The 18,878-nt window shown below is 45.9% G+C and overlaps 2 protein-coding genes across 3 annotated transcripts in view; one reads left to right on the top strand and one right to left on the bottom strand.

Moving 5' to 3' along the window:
• VIPAS39 (VPS33B interacting protein, apical-basolateral polarity regulator, spe-39 homolog) overlaps nucleotides 1-2,465 on the bottom strand; it is a 31,936-nt gene extending 29,471 nt beyond the window's left edge. Inside the window, exon 1 of one of the 2 annotated variants that reach the window (XM_032135088.2) lies at nucleotides 2,210-2,465. The gene's annotated coding sequence lies outside the window, so the exon portion shown is untranslated. Of the gene's footprint in view, nucleotides 1-2,032; nucleotides 2,049-2,209 lie in introns of those variants that run through there. The other variant, XM_058429816.1, reaches the window with a different exon arrangement.
• Nucleotides 2,466-2,760: 295 nt separating this feature from the next.
• AHSA1 (activator of HSP90 ATPase activity 1) lies at nucleotides 2,761-14,062 on the top strand. Its single transcript, XM_032135084.2, has 9 exons — nucleotides 2,761-2,984; nucleotides 4,320-4,510; nucleotides 6,780-6,862; nucleotides 7,262-7,379; nucleotides 9,218-9,306; nucleotides 10,157-10,285; nucleotides 12,687-12,788; nucleotides 13,061-13,112; nucleotides 13,666-14,062. Exons 1-9 carry the CDS (start codon nucleotides 2,905-2,907, stop codon nucleotides 13,836-13,838), a joined length of 1,017 nt encoding a protein of 338 aa, XP_031990975.1. The 5' UTR covers nucleotides 2,761-2,904; the 3' UTR covers nucleotides 13,839-14,062.
• Nucleotides 14,063-18,878: the final 4,816 nt, after the last annotated feature.

Here is an 18,878-nt window from a genome sequence, read left to right as displayed (position 1 = left end):
TTCAAGACTAGCCTGGGCAACACGGTAAAACTGTCTCTAAAAAAAATTTTAAAAACAAAACAAAAAACTAGCTGGACATGGTGACATAGTCCCAGCTACTTGGGAGGCTAAGGTGGGAGGATCACCTGAGCTTGGGAGGTCGAGGCTGCCATGAGCTGAGATTACACCACTGCACTCCAGCCTGGGTGACACAGTGAGACCCTCCCTATCTCCAAATAAGGAAAGAGAATTACAAACTAAACTATCAATGCCAACTGGATTACAATGAAAACTATGATTTAAGCCAAGGACTGGGTATAAAACTCCCACAGCACCAAAAATAACTGTAAAGGCTAAACAGCATCAAGTTCTAAAAGAACCATTTGCTTTTCCTTTTAATAGCACCTTCATCAGTAAAAGCTTGAGAAAAGCCTTGTCATGATAGTCCTATTGAGGCTTTTGATGGCCCTTAAAGATACTCTACTGTTACTTCCTGACTCTGTTTTCAACTCAGGGGATATAGGGATAGCAAGGGTATTGTGGGAATTTTCTGCTATCTGGTCCCTTCCCATGGCAGACATCACTAATTGATTTCTACTGGAACAGTGTTGTTTAAAAATCCTTTTCTGTATTTAATTTTAGGGAGATAAACCAAAAATGCTAGCAGACACCATGAAATCATCCCATACAGACATTGTAGTCAGGCAACCTTTAGTTCAAATCCTGGTTTCTCTTAATTCTGAGCAAACTGGATAAATGACTTTACTTCTAAGCCTTGGAGAAAATCATATCCTATCTCACAGAGTTGCAGGGAACATCTATAAAAGTGTCTAGCAGAAAGTAAATACTAAATGTTATTTCCTTTTAATATGGAATATCATACTGAGATTTTTCTGTCTTGGTTTCCCCATCTGTAAAATGGGCATAACAGACGACCTACCTTAGAAATGGTTATGAGGAGTAAACCAGTTAATACATGTAAAGTGCTTAGTGCCTGACCCAAAATTAACACTTAATAGTAACTTTTATTATTAATACATCATCCTGGTACCTTGGGAGAAGCTAAAAAAGAAAATATTTTTTAGCAATCCTAAAGATTAAAAAAAATACAAAAATTCTGAGTGGCCACAAATGCTGAAGATGTGTATAGAACATATAAATGTCTCTGGCACACATGTCAGTTCATAAATCACTCTCATTCATTTGATCCTCGGAACAATCTTGTAAGGTAGGCCTGGGAGATTCCATTTCCATGTTACTCATGGGGAAAGTGAGGCACAAAAGAGTTCAGTATCAAAGCCACCTTGTTAAGTGCTCCTATTTCAAATTACAATCCAGGCTTTCTGGCTCCTAGACCATTTCTAGTGTCTTGCATGGTCCTTCTACCTATTTTTCACTTTCCGGAAAACTAGCGATCATTCCTTCACTATAGTAGTTGTCTGCAGATAGACATAGAATGTGTCTAACAAACACAATAATCTGCCAGAGGATTTCTAGAATCTTTTTAACCATGCAATGGCAGTAGACAACTGCCATCAATTTGTATTTATAACGCCAAATGAGAAGCTAGGTTTACTTGGCAAGTACGGATAATGATCTAATGGCTCTAGAGTTATAAAGTAATCAGGTACAATCTTAAGAGTGACAGGTGCTTCAACATGATTTAAAATACTTCAGAGGTTTGTCTTTATCGTCTCCTGTTTACCGACAGCCCACAAGGCAGGGTGAGAGGTCTCGGGGGAGAACAGGAACTTTACAAAGGAAAACAGAAGAATCAGCAAGAAAACCACAACATGCTCCCTGCCTCAGAAAACTCAAAAAACCAGCTACTGAGAAGTCAGACTTGGTTTCAATTATCTTCTGAGCCAGGAAGATACAGGTGAGGCTTCTGAACTGAGACCAGGGAACATGAGTTAAGCTAGGATGACTCTACGGGTGAATGTCCAGGAAGCCATGGATCTACCGCAGTCGTCAGAGCCCAGCGGATCCCTGGCAGAGTTAAATGCTCGTTCTGAACCAAATGTCCGCTTCCGAACCAATCGCTGGTGCTCACTCGCAGCCCCAATCCCAAGCGTACTCCAGCGCCCAAGGGTCGCCCTGACTGAAAGAAGAGAATCAGGCCTGTGGTCGTAGGGTGTAGGGATGCCTCCTAGAAGAGGGGAAAAGATCAAGATGCGGCGAGGCTGCACTCAGCCAGATACGCGACCCAAGGGGGTTGGGACACCCTCACCTCTTCCGCACACAGCCCTCCCTCTCAGGACAGCGCCAGCCTCCGCCGCCGCTGGACCAGCTTTTCTATTCAGGCTGTGCAACTTAGAGAAGGGGGCGGAAGGGAATAATCGCGGGGCGGGGAGAAAACACGAATAACGAGACCGCAGGGCATGCTGGAAGTTGTAGTTTTCTCTGCCTCTGCTGTCAGGCGCTGTCCCGACGAACCACAAGGCTTCTTGACTACAGCCCCCAGAAACCCCAAGCACCGTGCTAGGTCATTTCCTCTCCTTTCCGCGCGACCTTCCGCGGTTAGCCAGCGGGTCACGTAACAAGACTACAATTCCCATGAGGCTCAGCAAGGCGGATTTAGGGTCCAGGGAAGCAATGAGACGTGTTCTTTGTTTTTCCATGGGTGAGGAATGGTTGTATGAGCAGTTGGGTTTCGGGACGCTTTTTGGGGAGAACCCGAGGGAGTCTGAAGGATCTCTAAATCAGACGGAACCCACGGTGCGGCGAGTTGGGACGGAAGTAACCGGTGGGAGTGGGGAGGAGCCGGAAGTTAAGGAGGGGAGGGGGTGGAGGGAAAAGCAAGCCAGGAGGTGCTTGCGGCCGCTTCTAGTAGTTTCCAGGCGCTGCCGGGCGGCTGGCACTAAACGGTCCTGAGGCTGTGGCTGCGGCTACTCCGGAGCTGGTGGCGCCGCGATAGGAGAGCCGATGGCCAAGTGGGGTGAGGGAGACCCACGCTGGATCGTGGAGGAGCGGGCGGACGCCACCAACGTCAACAACTGGCACTGGTGAGGGCTAGCAAAGCAGGCCGGCCTTGGGAGACCTGCGGCCGGGCCAGGGTTTCAGTGTTCCTGGAACCTCGGCCCGGACAGAGCTGGGGCTGAGGTAGCCCTGTCCGGAGATGGGGGTGGATCCTTCCTGTGGCAGGGGTCCGTAGCCCCAGGCCTCTCTACTCCCGGGTCACCTTCTCAGTGCTTGAGGGGAGGGAGATGGACGTGGAGGGCTGCGCCCCAGAGGAGGGTTGTCAGAGAGACTAGGAGATAACGCCCTGGCTGCTGCATCCAGCCCCAGCAGGGAGGTGCTTACTACACGTGGCCAGAGGAGTCACTGAGACTGGAACCTCTTTTGATTGTGTTGGGAGATAGCTGTGAAAGGCCTAAGGCCAGGGGTCTGTAATTCCTATTTTGCGGCCTGCAGTAAAATTAAAAGTCATTCATAGGGGACCGCTGCAGCGGTCCCGCGGGAGATTGAGAACGTGTTGTGCAGGTGCTCAGAGCTCAGATAGCTGCGGCCTCTCACCCGGAACTATCAGGTCGGGTGTGTTGGAACTCCAGGTTGCCGAGCAGCCGTGGTTTTATAACCTGACCGTTCTTAAAATAACTGCCCTGCTTCATGAAATCTTCCTAAAGTAATGTTTCCTTATTTTTGAATTCCACTGAACTTTGTTCGTAATGTTTGTATTGTACCGTTACTTTGTTGCAGCTTTTTTTGCTGTTTTCTCTAATAGTTGATAAGTAGGAAGGCAGATAGTGATGTTTCTTTTCCATATCTCACTTTGTATTCTCTCTTAACATGCAGAGTAGTTGACCTAATTTTTGTTGTTTGTTTTGAAGCCCTGGACTTAACGTGTTTGTGGCCATCCAGGGGGCAGTTAATGTGTAGGAAGTTTATAATACAAGTGCGAATCTGATAGGTCAGAACACTGTGCCAGTGAGGTCAAGGTTATTGGTTTAATCCTTTCTGGGCCTTTTAGCTAAGTACTATTCTTTCATGGTCCAGTCTGTGTTCCTGATCTCAGCAATATGTGCAGTTTTCCACTTGGTCAAATGGGGGCGCCATGTTAAAGTATCGAGTATTCCCCCCGCACCATCATGCCGAGAAAGGAAAGCATAATTTTCCATTGAGTTTATACCATTCCCTACAGCAGCTGTCTTTGTCGACAGTGCAATCCCTTGTCTTCCTAAAAAAGAGTGACATGTTTGTGGACATACTGGAGTGGGACTGGGAGTTTTTGTGTTCTTTTCAAACTATTTGTCAGGCCTCCTTTAACCTCGTATTCTCTTGCATAGAGCAGCGTATCCTCCATTTGACTGCTGGTTCATAGCTTTGTTTCTGCTTTGCAGGACGGAGAGAGATGCTTCAAATTGGTCCACGGATAAGCTGAAAACACTGTTTCTGGCAGTGCGGGTTCAAAATGAAGAAGGCAAGTGTGAGGTGACGGAAGTGAGTAAGCTTGATGGAGAGGCATCCATTAACAATCGCAAAGGGAAACTTATCTTCTTTTATGAATGGAGCGTCAAACTAAATTGGACAGGTAAGTCTAAGCTGGGCTGTCAGAGATTAACTGTGTTTTGTTTAACCTGTTAAGTAGCTGGAGAGAACAGTTTTGAGGAGTTACAAACCTTGAAGGGAGAAGGCAGATATTGCTGCTTTGGAGTCCTATGTAAAGCAGTATTGAGTCCTGGAATTTCTTTGCCATTGTGGGATGCTAAATGGATTTCCTGTCTCTGGGTCTCGTAAGTCCCTCCATGAAGTGGCCAGGCCACTGCATCTTTGGGCCTTGGTCTTTGTTGGGACACCTATGGTGATACTTCTTCAGAACTAGCTACTGTATCTTGTGAGTGATTTAAAAGGAGGAAGGAGGGGGTTTTTTTGGTCTTCATCTTTTTTTCACTCTCTTCAATGTGAATCTTAACAGATTAAACTACTGCGCTAATGAAGCTTGTGTGTGACAGTAATTTGGGGCTGTTTTATCTATCTTCTAGTTTTATGTCCCTTCTGTATGACATTAGGAAAAAATTGAGGTCATGCATATGACCGTTTTGGACAGTCCTGACTGTTGGGAGCCTGAATGTAAAAAGGCACTAAAGCTAAAGGAGTATGAGATAGCTGCTGTCTGTGTATGGGGCAAAGCATGAAATTTCTGCTTTGATAAACATTTCCGAAGTGAATAGTCATATCATAAAGAAGGGTGAAAGCAGATCTATCTGTCCATGATTTTTGTTAATTTGTTTTTAAAGTACACTTGAAGCATAGTAGTATGGAAGGAATCTTTGGTGTCATCTTGCTCAGACCTCCTTTTTTTTTTTTAGATGGAGTTTCGCTCTTGTCACCCAGGCTGGAGTGCAGTGGCCACCACCACGCCCGGCTAATTTTGTATTTTTATTAGAGACGGGTTTTACCATTTGGCCAGGCTGGTCTCGAACTGTGTCTGGCCGACACTTTTTTTTTTAATATAGGGACTAAAAATTGGTAGCATAGTTTTGTGCACATTAAATGGTAAGAAATAGATAAATATAGGCCAGGTGTAGTGGCTCACGCCTGTAATCCCAGCACTTTGGGAGGCCAAGGTGGGCGGATCATGAGGTCAGGAGATCAAGACCATCCTGGCTGACACAGTGAAACCCCGTCTCTACTAAAAATACAAAAATTAGCCGGGCGTGGTGGCATGTGCCTGTTGTCCCAGCTACTCAGGAGGCTGAGGCAGGAGAATTGCTTGAAACCAGGAGGCAGAGGTTGCAGTGAGCTGGGATCGCACCATTGCACTCCAGCCTGGGCAACAAAGTGAGACTCCATCTCAAAAAATAAATAAATAAATAAGTAAATACTACTATAAATATGGTGCTTTACCATGAAAAAGACCTGAAGTTTATTTGTGAAAGTGGGTATCAAAGCCAGGCGCAGTGGCTCACGCCTGTAATCTCAGCACTTTGGGAGACTGAGGCAGGTGGATCACGAGGTCAGGAATTGGAGACACACCTGGCCAACATGGTGAAACCCCGTCTCTACTAAAAAATACAAAAATTAGCCGGGCGTGGTGGCACGCACCTGTAATCCTAGCTACTTAGGAGGCTGAGGCAGAAGAATTGCTTGAACCTGGGAGGTGGAGGTTGCAATGAGCCAAGATCATGCCACTGCACTCCAGCCTGAGTGACAGAGCAAGACTCTGTCTTGGGGGGAAAAAAAGTGGGCATCGGAAGGGTTGCAGCTTGAGGACTACTATGGAATGGTAGAATGAGAGTCATCCACAATCAGAAGGAACATTACACTAGTTGAGGATGGGTATGGCTCACAACACACGCTGTAAACTGAGGTCACTGGCAGATAGGTGTTTGAGATGTGTATGTTTTATGTATCCTATGTAGCTGGGTGAGGCTTTCCGTATTCACCTAGTGTTTCTCATGGATGGAGTCACATATAAGCAAACGTGAACTTCTCATTGTAATCAAATTGTTCCTTAATATTTCAGTTGCACTGAAATAAATTGATATTTTCAAAACAAGTATTCTAGCAGAACTACTGGCTTTTGACCCAAGTTCTGATGGTATAACTCATGCTAGTACCAAATCTGTAGCTCTTTGTCCCACATTGTAATAACATAGTTGGTTTCTGGTAACCTGGTGAGGAAAGACATTTCTTTTGGGGGTGCGAGTGTTGATTGCATCTGGCATGTGGCATTCTCAGAATAAAGAGGATCAGTTCAGCCATCCAAAAGCAGCAGAAGTGAGGTAGCAGTTAGGACCCTCGATCAGAGACCTTTCCTGCCTAGGAGTGGACTAATGACATTGCATTGGTTTTGACAGGTACTTCTAAGTCAGGAGTACAGTACAAAGGACATGTGGAGATCCCCAATTTGTCTGATGAAAACAGCGTGGATGAAGTGGAGGTTTGTGCTTCATAACTCCTAATCCGAGTCCTCTATATCCTCTTATTCTCAGATGAGAAAAGTGACCTGTCATTCAGGATTCATAGCCCAGGCTTGGTCCAAGCATTCAGAACCCTAGTCTGCAGATAATTTTCTAGGCATATGGTGCCATTGGAAACTTATAGAGCAATTTGCACTTCTTTAATTTCTTCACTTTAGCTAGTGACATGGGTTCTAACTAACATTAGCCACTTGACAGAGAGGACTCAAGAAGGAACACTAATGGGGATTGTACGAATACCGCAGTACTCATGCATTTCCTTTGGAAATGTCAGCAGTTACCTGATTGCTCAGCCCCCACATGCCATAATGAGGGTGCCCCTCAAGTTATTTACCACCTACTTCTCATCTTTCACCCAGATTAGTGTGAGCCTTGCCAAAGATGAGCCTGACACAAATCTCGTGGCCTTAATGAAGGAAGAAGGGGTGAAACTTCTAAGAGAAGCAATGGGAATTTACATCAGCACCCTCAAAACAGGTATCCCTTGAGTAGTTCTGTATGCCTTAAGGAGGTAGTTTCCACCTGTTAGACTCTGGTTAAGGGCCTGGACAGTCCTTCTTTAGCAAATGGGTAAAGATTTGGGGGGAGGGGGCTTATTTCATCTTAAAGGCAATCCATAAGCTCGGAGTAAGGGAAAGATCTGGAGCTGTGTTGTCTAATATTGATGGTTGAGCATTTGAGATGTGGCTAGACCAAACTGAGATGTGCTGTGAGGGCCCAGCGCGGTGGCTCACACTTGTAACCCCAGCACTGTCGGAGGCTGAGGTGGGCTGATTGCCTGAGCTCAGGAATTCGAGACCAGCCTGGGCAACATGGCGAAACCCTGTCTCTACAAAAAATACAAAAATTAGCTGGATGCGGTGGCCCGTGCCTGTAATCCCAGCTACTCGGGAGGCTGAGGTGGGAGAGTGGCTTGAGCCCAGGAGGCAGGGAGGTTGCATTGAGCTGAGATCATGCCACTGCACTCCAGCATGGATGACCAAAAAACACAAGAGATGTGCTGTGAATATAAATTACACTATGGGCTGGGCGCAGTGGCTCACACCTATAATCCCAGCACTTTGGGAAGCCGAGGTGGGCGGATCACCTGAGGTCGGGAGTTCAAGACCAGCCTGACCAATGGAGAAACCCCATCTCTACTAAAAATACAAAATTAGCCGGGCATGGTGGAGCATGCCTGTAATCCCAGCTACTCAAGAGGCTGAGGCAGGAGAATCGCTTGAACCCGGGAGGTGGAGGTTGTGGTGAGCCAAGAACGCGCCATTGCACTCCAGCCTGGGTGACAGACGGAGACTCCATCTCAAAAAAAAAAAAAAAAAAAACTATATTTGAGGCTCACATTATATTTCTAATGGACAGCACTAATCTAAAGACTTAGCATCTCTGGACTCATTACTTGAATATAGTCTGGACTATCTTTGATATGCATTCTCCAGGGATATTTAGATGGTTGGAATAGAAGTCAGCTCAGCTTTCCTCTGGGATTCCATTTCTGCCAGTGTGTTCTGATCTTGGTGTTGGAATATGTATAATAACCATCAAAGAAGGTGATGGAAGGTGATAGACACCTTTTTGGGGAGGACCAGTACTCCAGTGCCATAACTAGTTGTGGCTTTTCTACAGAGGTAAGGCAGAATGGAGGAAAGGCACTAACTATGCATCCATAGGTGCTGGGTAGATTACCCACTCTTGAAGTCATCAAAGTGCCATGGCGTTCACGCCATCCTTCCATAGTAGACCTCACATGCACTTAATATGTTATAATGTTTCCAGCTGAGTCAGGAGGATAAGCTTTTAAAAATAATCCCAGTGGCTGGGCGCAGTGGCTCACACCTGTAATCCCAGCACTTTGGGAGGCCGAGGCCAGTGGATCACAAGGTCAGGAGATGGAGGCCATCCTGGCCAACATGGTGAAACCCCGTCTCTACTAAAAATACAAAAATTAGCTGGGTACGGTGGTGTGTGCCTATAATCCCAGCTACTCAGGAGGCTGAGGCAGGAGAATAGCTTGAACCAGGAAGTTGGAGGTTGCAGTGAGTTGGAGTGCAGGCTGCACTCCGGCCTGGCGATAGAGTAAGACTCCGTCTCAAAAAAAAAATAATAATAATAATCCCAGTGAACATACTGTATTCTATAGTATATACCCAGATACCAGTCTGGCATAGACCAAAAGTAAAGATGTAAAAATAGCCTCTTCCTTTTCTGGTCATAACCTCATTCTGTGGTAGGATGGCTGTGTTTGTCAAGCTGTAATAAAACTCCAGATCTCAGCTACTAAGAAGTAACTTCCATGAGCTGGAATTTTATCTTTTCAGAGTTCACCCAGGGCATGATCTTACCTACAATGAATGGAGAGTCAGTAGACCCAGTGAGGCAGCCAGCACTGAAAACTGAGGAGCGCAAGGTAAGTGGTTTTCCCCTGGGGTGGGAGACTGTCTGCAAAGGAACTTGAGAGACCGCCTTCTTAATTCCACATATCAGCTCTCTGTGTCCCTAACCTCTAAGCCAGACCAGCTTGTGATCTGCTTATGGTGCTTTTTTAGAGTGCCTGCAATGTGCATTCATTCACCCATCTTTAACCTGGTTTTAATTCATTTATCACAGACCCCTAGAGCAAGTAGAGGCTATCAGATAGTTAAAAGTCTGACTCTTGCTTGCATTTAGCATCAGTTAGGAGGTTATGAACAAAGGATGGTCTTCACCTATGTAAGTCTTCAGTCTAATTGGTGTGTTGATATTTCATACTTTGATATTAGAGGTCCCATCAAGAAATGGAGTTATATCCCTGTCTTCACCCAATCTCCCCAATTTACAGGGTGAGCAAGTACTTTATCTAGAGATGGAACTTTGTGGTTCTAGCTCAGCACTTGGTTTAGAGCCCTGTTGCTCTTTTGTCAGCATAGTGAAGTAGATACTCTGGAAGTGGGGAGAAAACTGCTTCCAGCTATTTAAGCATAGAAATTGTTTGAGAATTACACTGAGCTCTTCAAAAATATCTCAATGATTTGATTTGTTATTTGACTATCAGGGTCTTCCTTGTAGAGTGGTTATTTTTACTGGGAATTGAGGAGGTTTCCAGAAACATTACCCTCATGACTGAAACACCTACACACTCAAATTCCCTTCAAATCCCTTGGAATAATTACCCTTGGAGGTGAAAATTTTTATGAGAATGAATGGTACAACTGTCTCTGAAGCCACGTTGAGGTTGTATCATTACTCTCTATTGATCGTTTTCACTGCCACTTTCACAGGCTAAGCCTGCTCCTTCAAAAACCCAGGCCAGACCTGTTGGAGTCAAAATCCCCACTTGTAAGATCACTCTTAAGGAAACCTTCCTGACGTCACCAGAGGAGCTCTATAGAGTGTTTACCACCCAAGAGGTAAGTCAGTCTTGTCCTTCAGGCCTCATGCCATCTGCCCTTCTAGGTGACTTGAGTTGGGGGCATATCCCCTCAGCAGTGTACAGAAGAGGTACTCACAACTGGAGCCATGAGGCCTTCATCAAAGTGAATTTTTCCCTCCCTCTATTCTCTTTTTTTTTTTTTTGAGACAGAGTCTCGCTCTGTCACCCGCCCAGGCTGGAGTGCAGTGGCACGATCTCGGCTTACTGCAACCTCTGCCTCCCAGGTTCAAGCGATTCTTCTGCCTCAGCGTCCTGAACAGCTGGTACTACAGGCACACGCCATCACGCCTAGCTAATTTTTATATTTTTTAGTAGAGATGGTGTTTCACCATATTTTTTAGTAGAGATGGGCTGGTCTGAAACTCCTGACCTCAAGTGATCTGCCCGCCTCAGCCTCCCAAAGTGCTGGGATTACAGGTGCAAACCACTGTGCTCAGCCATATTTATTTATTTTAAAAACAAAAGACCTGGTCTTGCTATGTTGCCCAGACTAGCCTTCAACTTCTGGGCTCAAGCGATCCTCCTTCCTCAGCGTCCTGAGTAGCTGGGACTACAGGTGCACACTACCATGCCTGTTCTAGTTTTGGGTCATATAAGTAGAAACCACTGAGTGAATCTTACTAGAAAAGTGAATGGCCATTCTTGGTTACTCTGTAGCACAGAAGAATTCCTGGCTTCTTTGTGTTGCACAGCTGACTTGTGCCATTCTGCTGCTATAGTGTGGAGTTGAGAAACATGACTGTATTCAGCTTTATTACCTGATAGTAAAGGCGGTTAGGATACGTGGAAGTTCCCACATACACGGGGACAAAATTTCAAGATCTTATTTTTTAAACAAAAATGTAAATACAGCCATAAATTAAGAGGTACCATGTAGTATATGGGTGTTAGTATGTCTGTATGCCTGCACCCAAAATACTCTCGTGATAGTTCTGTCCCCCTTAGAAAACCAAGAACTGGAGAAGCAATTAAATGGACTGGGTTTTCTAGAAATTTGAAAAGACGTATATAAACAAAATTATACTGTACTTCAGAAAGTTATCTTAGTTGACTCCAGAGATGTGCTATGACCTGGCTATGCTGAAGACTGCATTCGATGGCTAACTTGGTTCTATTCTTTGTGCTTGCTGCCTTGAAGGACTTAGCAGCATAGTGGTAGTCTTCATTTGAATTGAATTTAGCACTTCAACACAGACTTCAGTTGAATCTCTGCTTCCAAACTAGCTAAAGTTTTCAGAGTTTTAAAATACTTTTGTGTGGGAGGATTCCTGACATTTTTAACTTTCTGTTTATTTTTAATTTTGTACCGTGTATTTGTATTACCTACTTTAAAAAATAGTAAAGTCTTTTTAAAAGTAAAAGCGGCACTGTTGGGTAATCGAACATAGCAAAATGATACTGATTTGATATATATGGAGTAGGCCAGGCACAGTGGCTCACATCTCTAATCCCAGCACTTTGGGGGGCCGAGGCGGGTGAATTACTTGAGCCCAGGAGCTTGAGACCAGCCTGGCCAACATGGTGAAGCCCTGTCTCTACAAAAAATACAAAAATTAGCCAGGTATGGTGGTATGTGCCTGTAGTCCCAGCTCCTCAGGAGGCTGAGGTGGGAGGATCACCTAAGCTTAGGAGGTCGGGGCTGCAGTGAGCCATAATCATGCCACTGCACTTCGGCCTGGGCAACAGAGTGAGACCCATCTCAAAAAAAATAAAAGGGCTGGGCGCGGTGGCTCACGCCTGTTATCCCAGCATTTTGGGAGGCCAAGGCGGGTGGATCACGAGGTCAGGAGTTCAAGCCTGGCCAAGATGGTGAAACCCCATCTCTACTAAAAATACAAAAAGTTAGCCAGGCATGGTGGCATGCGCCTGTAATCCCAGCTACTCCAGAGGCTGAAGCAGAGAATTGCTTAAAACCTGGACGGGCGGAGGTTGCAGTGAGCTGAGATCACACCACTGCACTCCAGCCTGGGCAACAAAGCGAGACTCCGTCTCAATAAATAAATAAATTAATTAAATAAAAGATGGAATAGATCTATTTTGGGACACGTTCTCAGAAATGATAATAGAAGTCTCAAACATTTACTTGAGAATTTTCTTTCATAAGCTCATTCTTAATATCTTTCTGAACCATATACAATTTCAAATAAATAAAAGTAAGTGGGTCCAAAGTAATGGCATCATCAGATCAGAAAGAATTCCCAAAGTCAAGTCCTGGCTGGTATTAGAACAGAATAGAGGGACACCTTGGACCCACCTGTGGGGCAGACTGGTGGAAATGAGAGTTGAGGCATGCAGCCTTCAGCTGGCATTTGTCCCTGGGTCCCACTGAAAGCCATGTATCTTCTGCCTCTTTTTTTTTTTTTCTTTTCCCCCTGCAGCTGGTGCAGGCCTTTACCCATGCTCCTGCAACATTAGAAGCAGACAGAGGTGGAAAGTTCCACATGGTAGATGGCAACGTCTCTGGGGAATTTACTGATCTGGTGAGTACCTGCCGGCCTTAGACTCAGGTTGTTGCCTCTGGTCAGATGAGTGACATTTCACTTTTTCTCAACTCTATAGGTAAAATTTAAGGCTTTAATCTCTTTGTTAATAAAACATTTTGTTTTTCAAAAAAAGGCTGTGATTTGAACTCTCTTGCAAGTAATATAATTGCACAGATGGTAGACTCCGTATGAAGGGCAGAAGACTGATCCTAGCTAGGATTGGATACATTGTAGTATATAATACAGACTGAGCTGTTTGATTCTTTTAGGTCCCTGAGAAACATATTGTGATGAAGTGGAGGTTTAAATCTTGGCCAGAGGGTAAGTAAACATATTTATTGCCATTACCCCCAGAACTTTTTCTCTTTGCTGTATTTTTTTTTTTTTTTTTTAAAATAGCATGGTTCTCCCGCCCTCCCGGGTGGGGGGGGAGGAACTAAACCAAAGAGAACCCTAACCCTCCCAGACCCAAACGATCCTCCTGCTTCAGCTTCCCAAGTAGCTGAGACTATGTGTGCCACCATGCCAGCTTTTTTTTTTAACTTTCTTACTTTTTTTGTAGAGATGGGGTCCCACTACATTGTCCAGGCTAGTCCCGAACTCCTGGGCTCAAGTGATCCTCCTGTCTCAGCCTCCCAAAGTGCTGGGATTACAGGTGCATGCCACCACGCCCAGGTAATTTTAGTAGAGATGGAGTTTCACCATGTTAGCCAGGCTGGTCTGGAACTCCTGACCTCTGGTGATCCGCCCACCTCAGCCTCCAGAAAGTGCTGGGATTACAGGCGTGAGCCACCACGCCTGGCCAGGTTGCCCCAGTCTTAAACTCAGATGGAAACCCTAGATATGAAACCTCCGTCCCCTCTGCCTTTCCCAGGGCACTTTGCCACCATCACCTTGACCTTCATCGACAAGAATGGAGAGACTGAGCTGTGCATGGAAGGTCGAGGCATCCCTGCTCCTGAGGAAGAGCGGACGCGACAGGGCTGGCAGCGGTACTACTTTGAGGGCATTAAACAGACCTTTGGCTATGGCGCACGCTTATTTTAGGGCCAGCGGCAGGGGACTCCAGCCTGCTGGACACTTCAGTCCAGCTGTCTTCTGACTGGGGCTTGTGACTCACAGGATTGCATCGTCCCCAGCTGCTAACTTGGGGCCAGGGCCCCTCCCCTCCACATATACCTTGGGTTTGTGCATGTTTTCTGCTGGGTGGGTTCAGAGGGCAATTTCTCTTTTATGTGTACATATGCTAAATAAACATAATTTAAAAAACATGCGTGTCTGGAACCTATGTTGATTGAGTGGCTGGTATTGAGAACTCCCTTGAAGGTTTTGAATTCAAAAAAGAAGGACGAGGTGGACAGCCTTGTCTCTATTCTGGGTAAGTGTGGGTAATTAAGAGGCATAGAGACTGCTTCTCACTACCAGGCATTCCTGAGCTAGTCTTTCTTACTGGTAAATAGTTTCTGCCTTTTTACCCATAAAAATAGGGAAGGGTTGTTACTTGGGTAGAGAGTGCTAACAAACACTATGCCTCTACTGCCAGTGCAGTTGACTTCTCACTTTGCATTGCCCATGGCGTCTTACCCTCTTGCAAAGATAAGTGATCACCAGGTGCTGGTTTGGGATATGGGAAGGTGGGAGATTCCTAATTTGTGGCAGCTTCTGTTACACTGCATAGTTACTGAGTACCTGGCACTACACTGTTTACTTGCATTAACTCATTTGATCTCCATAATATGAAGTAGGTACTATTGTCATTTGTTTTACAAGAACTTAAGTCTTGGCTTTTAAATACATGTATTTTACATATAGCCAGGTGCAATGTCTCAGGCCTATAATCCCAGCACTTTGGGAGGCTGAGGCAGGTAGATCACTTGAGGCCAGGAGTTTGAGACCAGCCTGGCCAACATGGCAAAACCCCATCTCTACTAAAAATACAAAAATTAACTGATGTGGTGGCGCATGCCTGTAATCCCAGCCACTCAGGAGGCTGAGGCACGAGAATTGCTTGAGCCCAGAAGGGGTGAGCCAAGATTGCACCACTGCACTCAAGCCTGGGTGACAGAGTAAGACTGTCTCGAAAAATTTAAAAAATAAGTATTTTACATACATATTTGCTACAGGTGAGCCTTGGATTTCTGAACACCCAGATCCAACAAGCAGAGTTGAGATTTGCAACAAGGACTGTAACCGCAACAAGGACTGTAACTGCAGAGCCCATACTCATCAGGAAATTGTCTTTATTTAACGATATGGTACCATTAAGTTTGCTGGGCACTGACCATGAGCCAAGTGTTGGGGATATAGTGGGTTCAGACTGCCACATTGCAGGAAGAGGTAACAGTACCTGAACAGGGAGAGTCACTCCTGGACAAGCCTCGCCCTGACTTCCTGCACCCCAGTGTGAGTCAGTGCCCTCTAAGCCAGACGCTACCTCCTGCAGCTACAGCTATTTCCTTCGTCTATTTATGGCCTGTTTTATTGGGTGGCAGCAAGACCTTGCAGGCTAAAACCGGTTAAAGCAGAGTTCAAGATCGGGTTCTTTTACACTTCCCAAAGCCATCTTTGGCTTGAATTACTCACAAGAGTGCTGGGCTGAACTAATCCACATCTAGTTTGACATTACATCTGCCTCCTAGGGGCCCAAAATGACGCCTTTTGATGAAGAACCTGGACTCTAGCTTGAATCAAATCAACAGGCCCTTCCTAACAGACTCCTAACACACCGACGATTAAAAAATAAGACTTTGGGCTGGGCGCGGTGGCTCACGCTTGTAATCCCAGCACTTTGGGAGGCCAAGGTGGGTGGATCACGAGGGCAGGAGATTGAGACCATCCTGGCTAACACGGTGAAAACCTGTCTCTACTAAAAATACAAAAAATCAGCCGGGTGTGGTAGTGGGCACCTGTAGTCCCAGCTACTCGGGAGGCTGAGGCAGGAGAATGGCGTGAACCCGGGAGGCGGAGCTTGCAGTGAGCCGCGATCACGCCACTGCACTCCACCAGCCTGGGCGACAGAGCGAGACTCTGGCTCAAAAACAATTAAAAAAATAAAAATGAAACTTTGGCCGGGAGCGGTGGCTCACGCTTGTAATCCCAGCACTTTGGGAGGCTGAGGCAGGCGGATCACAAGGTCAGGAGTTTGAGACCAGCCTGGCCAACATGGCAAAACCCCGTCTCTACTAAAAATACAAAAATTAGCCGGGTGTAGTGGCAGCTACACCCTCGTGTAGCTTGTACACTTGTAATCCTAGCTACTCGGGAGGCTGAGGCAGGAGAATCGCTTGAACCTGGGAGGCAGAGGTTGCAGTGAACCAAGACCAAACCACTGCACTCCAGCCTGGGCGACAGATGGAGACTCTGTCTCAAAACAAACGAACAAACAAAAAAATGAGCCCTTTCAGCCAGGCGTGGTGGCTCACGCCTGTAATCCCAGCACTTTGGGAGGCCAAGGCGGGCAGATACCTGAGGTCAGGGATTCGAGACCAGCCTGGCCAACATGGTGAAAACCCATCTCTACTAAAAATACAAAAATTAGCTGGGCATAATGACAGGTGCCTGTAATCCCAGCTACTCAGGAGGCGGAGTGGGAGAACTGCTTGAACCTGGGACACGGAGGTTATAGCGAGCCAAGATCACGCCATTGATTGCATTCCAGCCTGGGTGACTGAGCGAGACTCTGTCTCAAAAAACAAAAAAAAAAAAAGAAAAAGAAAAAGAAAAAATGAGCCTTTTCACACACACCTGGCTGGAAAGTTACCAGTTCCAGAATACTTAGAATCAATCAAGTAGAGATGACCAATACGTTCGTTAAACCCAAGGCACCAGGCTAAGTGCCTGCCATGTGACATGCGCAGTTGCCATTACATGCCAGTATTCATGGCTATTCAATTCTTACCATTGCCATTTTACTGATAACATTTTGGTTAGCCATCTGAACCTAAAAAGCAAATGGCATAGCTAGAAATAAAACTGTGGACTTCGACTTGTGTTTGAATAGTAAAAGTTCCACTTCCTAACAAATGGGGTGAATATCCTTATCTGTAGAATGCGCATAATAGGTGTCTTGTGAGAGCGTTCGAGATGATACATGTAGAAACACCGGCACCTGGTGTCATTTAGCAAATAGTCCCTGCTGAATCCATTCAAAAGCCCAAGTGTTTTCCCTTAAGCCAGAATGCTATTTTGAAAAGCTGGCTAATTTTAATCCAAATTGCATATCTTGGGCTAAGAGCTCTCCATACCTGACAGGAAGAACAATGCACAAAAGTGGACTCCACTCCTAGAGAGTCTTACTCAGTGGGTGTGGGGTGTGGCCCATAAACAGAGTTTAATAAATATCCCAGGTGATTCTAATATCAGGGATGCACTTTGAGAAGCACCTCAACATGTTAACAAAACCTTATTGTAAAGGAGCCACGGCAGCACATTTGGGTCCCTTTTGTGACTAATGGGGCAAAGGATCTAATCATTCTGTCTTTCAAGAGACAGAGGTCAGCAGCCTCTATACTGTTGGTTACCTAAAACTCTAGGAAGAATTCAATCTGACCAGTCTTGCCTAGCCTAGGGCCATCTGTGAGGCAAACCAGAGGGGGTAAAATTGGGCAAAACCATCTTGGTTGCTGGGGTAGCTGTTAAGGTAGAAACAGTCAGTGGTATTCATGCTGGATTCATGGCCATGCATGAACTCCTGGTATTGCGGACAGGAAGAACAGCTAGTCAAGCCAGTGATGTGACTGACACTGGAACAGAACGGAGTGGAGGGACCCTCTCTGGTTTCATGGGCTTCCTCTGGGCTCTGATACCAGCTGCTCTGGAAACCCTCCCTTCATCAGGCTCGCTGCTCCCGCCATTGGCGCTGCTCCTCACACACAGGTGCTCCTAAAGCCTGCAGCCACCTGCGCAGTGTCTTTCTCCTTTGCGTTGCTTGAATAAACATAATTTCATAGCTGACCCACTCCCCAGCCCCTTTTGTTTAGCTTCTCTCATCTGTGGCCTGACATGGTAGCAATTTAGTGTGCCACTTTAAATGTACAGATTTAAAATGGGGTTGGCTAAATTCAGTATGGGTAATAGAAAACCATTAGATATAGATTAAGACAGTATGTTTAAGTGCCAAAGTGAGTTATATTAGAAAGGAGGGGAATTAGCAGTTTCCTTAGAAAGTAGACTCTGGGATTACTCTGTCTTGTTACTTTTAAAAGTTTCTGCTGAAAAATAATTAGCCTCGAACTGGGCGCAGTGGCTCATGCCTGTAATCCCAGCACTTTAGGAGGCCAAGGTGGGTGGGCTGCTTGAGCTCAGGTGTTTGAGACCAGCCTGGGCAACAGGGCGAAACCCCGTCTCCACCAAAAATACAAAAAAAATTAGCTGGGTGTGGTGGCGTGGGCCTGTGGTCCCAGCTACTCGGGAGGCTGAGGTGGGAGGATCACTTGAGACCGGGAGGCAGAGGTTACAGTGAGCCGGTATCGCGCCACTGCACTCCAGCCTGGGCGACAGAGGGAGACCCTGTCTCAAAAAAATAACAATAATTAGCCTGTGCTAATCTTACTGAATTCCTCGGACAAGAGAAAGGGAGTGAGCATGGCTCCTGTCTGGCGGCCTGAGACACTGCCCTCTCTAACCCTCTCGTATTTCTAGTTGCAGGTAGAATATTTTTAGACTATGGTTCAGGACAGACTAATAAACTTACCTCTGGGAGTGGTGGTCATTGGAAATGTCTGACTCTCCGAGTGTCTCCAGTGGCAACTCGACACATCTTCCTTTACTGTGCTTCCTGATATATCCCTATCCTTCCCCACATGTCAGGAGTGACAGTGGAGTGTCCAGTTGGGGTGCCAACTGACGCAGAGCACAGATACACCTCTCATCTTAGAGCTGTAGTTCTTTGGGCAACTCTTTGTTGGATCCCCTGACAGCAAATTACTTCCTGGTGGAGTAAACGTGATTTACCTCTCTGACAAAGCTCAGAGTGAATGTGCCCCTGAGGTCCAGCCAGCTCCTCGTCCATCTTCTAGGCAGTGTGAATAAGGATAACTGATATTTAGAGTCTAACCCCTGCATGCCACAAGCTCTGCCTGCCCAGCT

This window comes from Hylobates moloch, unplaced genomic scaffold (assembly GCF_009828535.3).
Source record: "Hylobates moloch isolate HMO894 unplaced genomic scaffold, HMol_V3 SCAFFOLD_16, whole genome shotgun sequence".
NCBI classification, from domain to species: Eukaryota; Metazoa; Chordata; class Mammalia; order Primates; family Hylobatidae; genus Hylobates; species Hylobates moloch.
Note: the sequence above shows the minus strand (reverse complement) of the source record. Positions and strands in the feature narration are given on the sequence as shown.